The 10,724-nt window shown below is 36.3% G+C and overlaps 1 protein-coding gene across 3 annotated transcripts; it reads left to right on the plus strand.

Annotated features, from left to right (window-relative positions):
• The first annotated feature begins 2,283 nt into the window (after positions 1-2,283).
• On the plus strand, positions 2,284-10,724 carry khdrbs1a (KH domain containing, RNA binding, signal transduction associated 1a). 3 transcript variants are annotated; one of them, XR_007972739.1, is made up of 11 exons: positions 2,284-2,572; positions 3,830-3,951; positions 4,093-4,209; positions 4,322-4,468; positions 4,567-4,703; positions 5,151-5,391; positions 5,729-5,802; positions 6,715-6,773; positions 6,937-7,105; positions 9,362-9,416; positions 10,501-10,724. XR_007972739.1 is itself a non-coding variant. In XM_052151745.1 (9 exons), exons 1-9 carry the CDS (start codon positions 2,437-2,439, stop codon positions 7,038-7,040), a joined length of 1,137 nt encoding a protein of 378 aa, XP_052007705.1. In that variant the 5' UTR covers positions 2,284-2,436; the 3' UTR covers positions 7,041-8,208. The 3 variants fall into 3 exon arrangements, 1 of the variants encoding a protein (XP_052007705.1); XR_007972740.1 differs by lacking the exons at positions 9,362-9,416; positions 10,501-10,724 and adding an exon at positions 7,901-8,208; XM_052151745.1 differs by lacking the exons at positions 9,362-9,416; positions 10,501-10,724 and having other exon boundaries at positions 6,937-8,208.

A 10,724-nucleotide genomic window follows, 5' to 3' on the forward strand; every position in this document is an offset into this window, starting at 1 on the left:
TCCTTGAATTTTGTGGTGTACTTTTTTTCAGAAATGGTCCAGACAGTCTAAAGTGAACAAAACTGGGTTAGAGGGGATTTGAGAAAACAGCGATTTGTCCAGTGCTGAGGCAGAGGTGGGGTGTATTTGTGCTGTTGCAGTAAATGTTTTGTCACACTACCGTCATCTCCTTGGCCCCCAAAAGCTAAATATGATTAAATGAATCATTTAATTTATTATGGTTATTGTACATAAATATACAACAACCATGCATATTTTTACCAGTTAACATCTGCAAAAGCCTGAAAAGATGCATGTGTTGTACCACAGACTGTAAGAGGAAGTGTTCATAAGTTTTGGGGCATTTTGAAAGTAAACACTGAGTTTTTGGGTCATACATTGGAAATGTATCTCTATAAAAATATATATATATTTATGAAAAAGGCCTTGAGACATAATGGAGTCAAAGCTGTAAGTACGTCCCTGTACGTCTAGTTTAAATTTGAGGGTGATCAATCTAAAATTAAGTTTTATGAATCATTTTCTAAGACTATATCCGGAGACATCTTCGGCAATCAAACTCTAAATGACGCCTGATGACCTATTCTAAGCATTCATTCGTCTCTTGTCCTTGTCCTATTGTCATTCATTAGTCTCTAGCCCGTAAACATTCACACTACTGTCCTGTGAACGATTCATTATTATGACCCAAGTCGATATTCTTTTGTCTCCATTCTGCGTATTTACAAGTCCCGCCTCGCTGCCTCATCAACATGGCAATCAGGCTTCATTCTACATTTACATATGTGAATCAAATGCCTCAAAAACTTAAAAACACCAGAGTATACAATTGCTTTTATATATATATATATATATATATATATATATATATATATATATATATATATATATATATATATATATATATATATATATGATCTTATGTACATTATCTTCGTAGAAAGAGGAAGAAAATATATTATCGATAGCACGTAAAGCCTTTATCATTAATATAAACAGATGAAGTGGTGACATGACGCGTGTTACTTTTCACAGCGCTGGCCAGGATTGACAAATCACAATCGTTTGCGATTACCAAGTAATATTTTAAAATACATTTTACAGAGTTTGCTGGTGTGGTTTTTGCATTTTTGTCAGATAACATGCTTTTAAATAATTTAATACATTTTTGATAAATAAAATTAAACAACTGTATTTATATATTTTTGCCTCCTAATGAGTATTCCGGTTTTTTCTTTTCTTCCACGAAATATTTATAATAATGTTAATATAACAGAAATGTGATTTATATCGCAAGGAGCCATCATAATACATGACAACATACAAATTAGCCAAAAATCACGCCCGCCTACCCTTTTTAAACGAGTCAACGTTTCATAACCGCTTTCTTCAAAGTGGAGCAGGAGTAAAAAAAAAAAACGGGTGTCAATAGTTTTTTAATTTACTCCAAAACCTCAAAAAGGCATTACAAATATAAAAATGGGCCTCAAAAATCAGAGCACAGATGCGTAAAAACCCCAACATAAATTCAAAATTATTTCATATCAGGGTCTTCTTGCAAATTAAATCCTTCAATTAACGTAACAAATATTAGAGCTTTTTAAAACACATTTTAAGGATGCACAACGACTCTAAAATTATTTTTGAAATGTAGATAATAATGGCATTGTTTTAAGGCCTTTATGAATATAATATGACCTGCTGGAAAATACATCTTAAATTGGTAGCTGTGTTTTGGAACATTGTAGCTGGTCCTTAGCTGTTCCAAGCTCATCCAAGCCGGTCATGAGCTGGTCCTTAGCTAGTAGACCAGCTACCATGTTTCAAAAACCAGCTTGACCACGTTGAGCTGGTATGAAACTGGTAGTTGGTCTCACAGCTTGACCCAGAAAATAACAAGCTTAGACCAGCTAAACACAAGCTTGGACCAGCTAATAACCAGCTTGGACCAGCTAAACACAAGCTTGGACATGCTAAAGACCAGCTTGACTACACTGAGCTGGTATGAAAAGCTGGTAGCAGGTCTAAGCTGGTCTCCCAGCTACCATGTTCCAAAACACAGGTACCAGTTTGAGCTGGATTTTCAATAGGGTGTATCCTAAATTAAAAAACTGACTGATTAAATTAAAGTGACTATATTCTATAATTATATATAAAAAAGATATAGCATTTGGTAAATGTAGTTAATACATTTATCGAGATTTTAAAGAACTTTGTCAAATTTGACCAATGAGTGCTGGCTCCTCCCTCTAGTTCCCGCCATTATAAGACCGGAAGCCTCCATCTTGTAGCCTCCATAAAACGCCATTTCTGCCTCTGCCATTTGCCGTTTTCTTTGTTGAGCGAAACGGTGCTGCACGCGCTTTCTCTTGCACTATTTTCCAATTCTGTCTGCTTGAATTTTTCTCTGCTTGAGCGCCATAAGACGCGAACAACATGGAAGATAACCGAAACAAGACCAATATTATTAGGAAGAATGGCGCCGGCGAAAGTAAATATCTGCCAGAATTACTGGCGGAGAAAGACAGCCTGGACTCCTCGTTCACGCACTCCATGAAACTCCTGACCGCAGGTCAGTGCTGCTCCATTCATTTTTCAACCGTTATTTCAAACAAAGTCTGTTCTCCTGACCGCAGGTCAGCTTGTGTATGCCGAAATGAACATGCGTTGCCGCGTTCGGTATAGGCCGGATGGAGTGGTTTGGATGATCCTTTTGCTTTTTAATATCATATATGTTCGGATGTTGTGTTTTATATTGTTTTATATCGTTCTGTATTATATTGTGTTACTCTTGTGTGAATTCGACAGAACAGGCTCTTTGTTAGCGGAATCTTACTAGGCCAACAATGGCTGCAGGCCTGCACGTGCTCGGTCACGGGAAGGTTTGGCGTGTAGGCTACATCATGTATGTGATGATACGAATACTATAAAGAGAATTTTCATTAAAATAATTCTTAATTATTTTTCTCTCCTTAAGGTAGGAGCATTATTTTTGGTCTAGTTCGGTATTGTGGCTGCTGGTAAAGGCTAATGCTAGGGATTGAACTGTGGGGGAGGTGTCTCGTGTGTGTGTGTGTGTGTATGTATATGTGCGTATGTATATATATATATATGTCAGCATTATGATTGTAACCTTTTAACTTTATTTATTTGCTATAATATATTATTGGTTATGATATATTATTGGTTTCAAATTCATATTTGTGCATTTAGCAACCAGATCTCTTGTTCTTGCTCGTTAAATATTTTATAATTTGTTGGATACTCTGACACCAAATGGAAAGCAGCTTTTAGAGTGCGAAACATTCATTAAGTTTAATGTTTTAATCCAATGCTGTATGTAATGCATTGAAGAGATTACTCTTCACTGCTAGTAATTTAGTTATGTCCATTTTTCATGTGGTCGAGGTTGATCAAGGTTTTGGAAAGTAATTGTCAAAAATAATTGCATTACTCCTCATAGTGTATAGTACAGTAATGTGTAATTTAGATGTCATTTGTTGATTTTAGGAACTTGCGTAACACTGTTTATAATCCTAGCTGTTTTGTTTGTGCATGTAAACAGAATATCAGTACATTGGAGAAGTGTAAGGGGTGAAACCGGTTTCTTTTTTTTTTTTCAGTCCTTTTCATAGCACAATTGTGTGCATGACCCTTGAGAAACAATTGTTTAGACAATGCATCTGGTTGACTATTGATGCCAAAGTACCAGACTAATTGAATGTTGTAATGTCGAAGCCATGTGAAAGAGATATAGTAGCACAATTAGTGTTTATTTGTTTTTTCCCTTTCTGTTTTTGCTGTGGCTGATGTTTGTTTTCTCTTGCAGAGATTGAGCGTGTCCAGAAGGGTGAACCCAAGAGAGATGGCGAGATGTACCTAGATCTGCTCACCGCAAAGAATGTTAGGGTGAAAGAAAGAGTGCTCATTCCTGTGAAGCAGTACCCTCGGGTAAGTGTTGCCACACACTACATCTACATATGCAGTTATAACCGTTACTGAGCTCTCTTGTCTGTCCAAGTATGCATGACTACATGGATGCAATCCTTTAAATGACAATCTATTTACAAATCATTTCTCATTGTTTCTCAGTTTAATTTTGTGGGAAAGATTCTGGGACCACAGGGCAGCACCATCAAACGCTTGCAAGAAGACACTGGCGCTAAAATCTCTGTTTTGGGGAAAGGCTCCATGAGAGATAAGAACAAGGTAAACGGCATGTACTGCTGAGCAGGCAGAAGAATAATTGAATTCCTGTTAAATGGCCCTTTTGCTGAAGATCAAATTGCATGTTAAACCTGCTGTAAATGCTCTTTTGCAGGAAGAGGAGCTGAGGAAGGGTGGAGATGCCAAGTATGCACATTTAGGCATGGAGCTGCACGTGTACATAGAGGTTTTTGCTCCCATTCCTGATTGCTACCTGCGTATGGCTCATGCTATGGATGAGGTCAAGAAGTTCCTAATGCCTGTAAGTGTAGACCATGAACCACGTATATAGTCATGCCGCACATACTTCCTATTCAATAATGTTGTAAATTGATCAGTCTTTGACTTTCTGTTTTTTAGGTTGATAATATGGATGAGATGCTTCAGGATCCTTACATGGATCCAGGGTATCTGAATGGCGCCCAGGATGTTCCTCATGGGAGAGGAGCCCCTCCAGTCCGGGGCCGTGGTGGCCCACCTCCCCCAATGGGGGCTAGGTAAGATCCCACTTGCCACAGACAAATCTAGCCTAATAAAGAGGTTGTTTTTGCTAAAGAATCTGTATAGTTTCACTTAAATGTGATTTTTAGTTTCAGACCCCATCAGTTTCCATGTGTTTCAGGTTTAAAGCCATTTGAATGCTTTCTGGCATGTCTCCGTTTTGTTTTTTTAAGGGAGGCAATTTCTTTCTATGGAAAAATGCATAAGGCATTTAAGGAGAGAAGACCAATACTTTATAACCAATTACTAACATATTATAGATTTTGGTGTAGTATTTTAAGTGTATAACGAAATATACTACTGAAACATGTTTCAATAAGAAATGTCTGCGCAAGAATAAACAAGATCACAATTTTGTGATTTTTAGCTGCATAAGGAGAATTTCAGGACAATATATGTAATGATAATGTAATGCTTAACCATATGCATTGTTGTCCCCTTAGGGGTCGCGGTATGCCCCCTCGTGGTGGACCCCGTGGTGGAGCTCCAAGAGGAGGCCCAGGTCGAGGCGCTTCATCAAGGGGAGCTCCTGCAGGCCGAGGTGGCCCTCCACCATCCACACCAACCAGAGGAGGAGCTTCCTCTCGCTCGAGACCACCAACTCCTTCTCAGAGGATGACACCAACATCTGCTCTCTCCCACCAACATCAGTCCCTACCGAAACCTGAAGGCTACGATGAATATGTGAGTTAATATGCACCACGCATCTACCAAGTTTTTTTTTTTTTGCATACGCAAGTTGTTGCCAGTTTCCTTTTATGAAACCGCTTTGGTTCTAAAATCTGATTAGATGACTCGTGTTGCTTGCAAATGTAAATGCCTTGCATCAGTAAGATGCTATCTACATGCTTTTTCTAAGTTTTTTTTGTAACTTGTTTATTCCTTTTACAAAATAGAAAGTCTTAAACTGCACAAGTCATCTAACTCGCCTAATGACTGTATACGACAAACTTCTGTGACCGATTCGGCAAAGCATTAATTGTATTCAAGTTTAGTAACATCATGTCTCTGCTTTTATTAGGCATATGAAGAACCATACGCAGAGACCTCCTATGAAGCATATGAAAGCTACTACAGTCAGCCTCCTGCTCAGCCGTAAGTGCTGTTATCTCTGACTCAATTACACGTTATGGAGAGTTTCCCCCTGTAATTAAGACTGTTAATCAATGACACATCTGTACTGGAGTTTTTTTTTTTGTGCGTGCAAAATTCAATTTTTGGAACACTTTCAGGTGGTGTTCAATGTGTCACAAGACAAGGATTGTATCTTGTGAAAATTCGTTAGTTTGTTTTTTATTGTTGCTGTAAATCTGTTCTTGCTGTCTGTTTTCAATGACTATTCAAAACTCACCGTTTTATGTAATTGGCCTAAAATCTTTCAATAAAATTGAAGTATTGATGTTTATTAAATTTATTGATTAAATGCGTTTTATTTTGAGACACTGTGGAATTAGGCTTACTAGATTTGTACTGTTACTTGCATTAAACATTTGGAGTTGTCTTGGCACCAATTGCTATTTGGTGAAATTCACACATTAAAGAAATATTCCAGGTTCATTAAAAGTTAAGCTCTATTGACACTAGTTGTGGAATAATAAATTCCCACATGGAACAATTTTGATTAGTCCCTCCGTTTTTGATGATTCAAACCCTAAAATGACCGAAAAGAGCACCGTAAAGTTAAAAAAAAAAATACAAAATTTAAAAGCTTCACATTTTGCCTTATTAAACTCCAAAATTGGCCTCATTCACTTAAATTGCCTTTCTGTGATTTTCCCCCATTGCCAGTATTCTCTGAATGGGAATCTAGATCTGTATAAGTGCTAATAAATTCATTTAAAAAGTAGAAACAATATAAATCTTCCATTTGATCAAACGGAGGCTTCTAGTTGTCCCTGCATGTTAAACTTTGATCATAGAAATTATTTGGATTCATTTTTTTTTACATTTAAGTATTTCCCTGAATAATGGAAAGGTGACTCCAATATTTTTTTGTCTTCACTACAGAGACACAGAATATTATGACTATGGTCATGGAGAGTCACAGGAGACTTACCCTTCTTACAGTAAGTCACATGAAATGTATACATGCATTATTATGAGAAATGTGTGGCTGCCATAGCTCCAATTAATGTCAATACACAGAAAAAAAACTTGATCTAAACCACTGTTGGTCTCCTATGTAGAATGTTATTTGCTTGACTGGCATGTCATTTGTTTGTTTTCTAGCTGAAGATGACTGGGAGGGTGGTGCGTGGGGTAGCAGTGGTGGAAAAGCCCCACCTGCCCGCCAGGGCAAATCCTATCGGGAACACCCATACGGCAGATACTGAGAGCTGTCCATCTCTGCAGTTTCTCGGCAACATCCTCCTCTCGTAACTCCTCATAACAACCTAAAGTAATTTCTAGTTGGTGTTTTTGTTTTTTACTGATTGTTGGTTGAGTGCTTTTTAGTATACTGAATCTACTCTATAATGGGATGCTAAACATTCTAGAGTTTGAGAAGATGCATATTTTAAGATTTGCAATCATTGATGTGCTTAATTCTCTTTTGCGTTGATGTTTTCGAAATTGTTGTGCTCCCTTTTTTTTTTTTTTTTTTTTTTATATACTGTTTCCTCCATGAAAAACAGATTACCTGAAAGCTAGATAATTAGTTACAATGACCGTATGTAAATGTGAATTAATTTTTGTTTTTTTTATAAAAAAAGGAAAAAACTGCTTGGCAATGTTAGTTCATTTATTTTTGTTCCAAATGCGTTTTGTAAGGCATAACAAAAAGAAAGTTCCTAAAAGACAAGGGATGCACCAAAATATTATTTCCTTTACAAACTATCACGCTAACAAGTATTCTAAGGACAATATCAATTGGTTTGAGAAACTTTATATTTTTATTTAATAGAATTGAAATTTGTTTTTTTAAAGTCTCGTAAAACACTTCCAGAAGGTTTCGTTTGTGACGTGAAATTAGCAAAACAAATATTCACAAGGTATTAGTTTGTCGTAGAAAAGTACAGTCTAATAAAATCTTTGTAGTTGCATAGCCAAAATATTACAAAGTTGTTGTTTTGATGTCTACAGCTTTGCAGTTTCAAAAATATTAGCATACTTGTGTGCATTGCCTAACTAGGGATCTAAACATGTCCAAAATGTGTCCCTATCACTGTCAATAAAGCATAGTTTTCTTTTACAGCTCTCGAAACTTTGTATTTGACTTATTTTAGTGAACCATGAATGACCGTAAGTGAATCATCCCATACAAAACTGACAACTGTTAAAGTCTGCATGCATTCTTTTTAACTATCATAATATTTATACTCTTCAATATTTAAAGAGAATTCACCTAATGCATAACTGTTCATCTTGCAAAATATATTGTGTATAAACTGTTGCTAAATTGTGTGCAATTAGTGTAGTTATTTGGATTTATTAGATCATGAGAATTCAGCCCACATGGTCTTGTACAAGAATACGTCAGAATAAAGACATCTGTCAAATTGGTTTCATTCGTTTTAATAGGCTATTTTTGTTACTTTCTGTTTACTAATAATTTAAAGGGGTCATATCATGAAAAAGCTAATTTTCCTTTAAGTTCAGTGTACTATGAAAAACACTCAAAAGTTAAACTTGTCAAAGACTGCTATTGAAACTAGCCTACAAACACTTTCTGACATTCTTTGTATTCTGCCACCAGAAACACAATATTAAAGCTTCTCTGTCCAAATGTTACCTTTGACGTTCGTAATAACGTTTACATGGAATTCTTAAAGGACACAGCTTAAAAACAGCCTGTTTCAGGGAGTGTGGGGAAAATGGGAGTGGAAAAACAAAATTAACTAACAAATTAATGCAAGTGGCTCTCGGTAATGAAATGGTATGACCCCTTTAACAGTTGTTATTCTATCCACGTTAACAATGATTTATACACAATACCAAGAATACCCTATATTTTGTCTATACCTGTTTTAAAAGCTACCTCATCAGAGTCACTAAATCCCTCTGACGTTAGAGATTGAACTCACTCCATGTCTGTCTTCTATTGAAAAGGATCTTTAGGTAAGACCTGCAGTCACCTCTAAAAGAACCAATAGTTTCATTTTTTTTAGAAGGTAAAGTATATATGGAAATTATTACAAGAAAAGAATGTAGGTGTTTGGTCCATGGATATCTGTCCCTGGGCGTGTGACATAAAAATAAATAAAGACAAACAAAAAGGCATGATATATATTGTGCTCAACCAGAGTGTTACTCTACTTTCGCTGGCTTAATAAAACATCAAAAGTGGGGAAGGTGGCGTAAGATGTAACGCAAGCTTCAAAAAGGTAACACAAATCCTAAATTTCTCTCTCTAGCTACTCACTTATTGGGTCAATTTTATGTTGTTGTTTCCCAGTTCAAAAGCCTCCATGGCAACATGGCTAATGCGTATCATATAACATTAACTTTCTAAAACAACGCTTGGTAGACTTCAGTAGAATGTTAATATATACAGATCTTTTAAAAACAAAATTCTAGAATCTAAGACAAAATTATACTTTTCTTTAAAGACAAGTTTACTCAATTTTGTTTTAGTTGTACAAAATATACTAAAATCTTAAGATTACCTGTGTATGATTGAGGTCTTGTATACTAACTTGTGTTTTGTGTTGCTCAGTGACTGACTGCCGTGAAAGTGGTGTCCAGACTTTGTTACAAGGCAGCTGCAACAGGTGGTGTATACTTTTATTTTTTTTTTATAGGTATTGTAATATTTTAATCTGCATTAGTTTATGGAAGCTCCAATTTTGTTTCAAACCAAAGTAAAAATTAAATTAAAAAAATGACTGGTTTTGTATTAAAATATTTTATAAGTTTTAGGTGTTTTTTTTCTTTTATTGGACCATTTTAAACTAGTTAACTGGATCAGTGAATTGACCTGTAATTTAGTGATGAAACTGTATTAAAGCATGTTTGTATGAAACTTGCCCCAAGTTGAATAAGTAATTGTATTTTTTTCTTAATCTTGAAATATTTGGTCTTGGTACTAAAATGCCATTTGGTTTGTTGACAAGGACCTGGCTGCATGGGTCACAAGTTTGAAAGCTGGTGACTTTCCTGAATTTTTTTTTGGAAGAGGGCTTTTGTTGCTCATGGAAATTAGGTATCGAATATAAATACGAAACTGGCAAATGGAGACCCACAGGGTTCTGTATAGGATAGTTTATACTTGGGGACACGAGATATATATATATATATATATATATCTCTTTTTTTTTTTTATCCTCTTTTCTAACCAAAGTCCTCCGTGGTGGCGTAGTGCGACTCCTAAAACGGGGTGACATCAGAGATGTCAATCAGCATCTTATCACGTGGCTTGTTGAGGATGTTACCGCGGAGACATGGTGTGAGTGGAGGCTTCACGCTATTCTCCATAGCATACGTGCACGACTCCACGTGCCCCACCAGAGCGAGAACCACATTATAGAGACCTCAAGGTGGTTACCCCATGTAACTCTACCCTCCCTAGCAATCGGACCAATTTGGTTGCTTAGGGAACCTGGATGGAGTCACCCTGGATTCAAACTCGCTATTCCGGTGGTGGTAGTCAGCATCTTGCTGAGCTACCCAGGCCCCCGGAACTCATGTTACGATCTCAAGCTCTCTGTACACAACTTTTGAAAATGCAGTAAATTTAGTGTTGAGTAACCAGTGAGTCTTGGCACGTTACAGTAAAAAAAAAAAAACTGTAAATATGCCTGATTTACTTTAATGCTCTAAATTCTTTGGTATTAATCAATTCTCTCTTTGTTGCAGGCTTTTGGTGCCATTTGTTGTACCAGAGGAAAGTGATGGAGCACCATTGTATGATCTCTTTCGAAGTGTTTTTACTGAACTTGGCATTTTTTTATATACGTTTTATAATGTATTTTTTTTTTACTCAAAGTTTTATGCAATGCATTTGTGCATTGATATTTTATTGTCAAAGTGACATTAAGTCTGTATGGAAGTGTGAGCAATAAACCATGTTTTCCAGTGAC

This window comes from Xyrauchen texanus, chromosome 20 (genome assembly GCF_025860055.1).
Source record: "Xyrauchen texanus isolate HMW12.3.18 chromosome 20, RBS_HiC_50CHRs, whole genome shotgun sequence".
In the NCBI taxonomy this organism is placed as follows: Eukaryota; Metazoa; Chordata; class Actinopteri; order Cypriniformes; family Catostomidae; genus Xyrauchen; species Xyrauchen texanus.

What these genes read in the sequence shown, in the direction of transcription:
- khdrbs1a (XM_052151745.1), top strand. Translation starts at nt 2,437, where the DNA reads ATGGAAGATAACCGAAACAAGACCAATATTATTAGGAAGAATGGCGCC. An exon ending in CCATGAGAGATAAGAACAAG is followed by an intron (nt 4,210 to 4,321) that starts GTAAACGGCATG and finishes GCTCTTTTGCAG; the next exon opens with GAAGAGGAGCTGAGGAAGGG. An exon ending in GGAGACTTACCCTTCTTACA is followed by an intron (nt 6,774 to 6,936) that starts GTAAGTCACATG and finishes TTTGTTTTCTAG; the next exon opens with CTGAAGATGACTGGGAGGGT.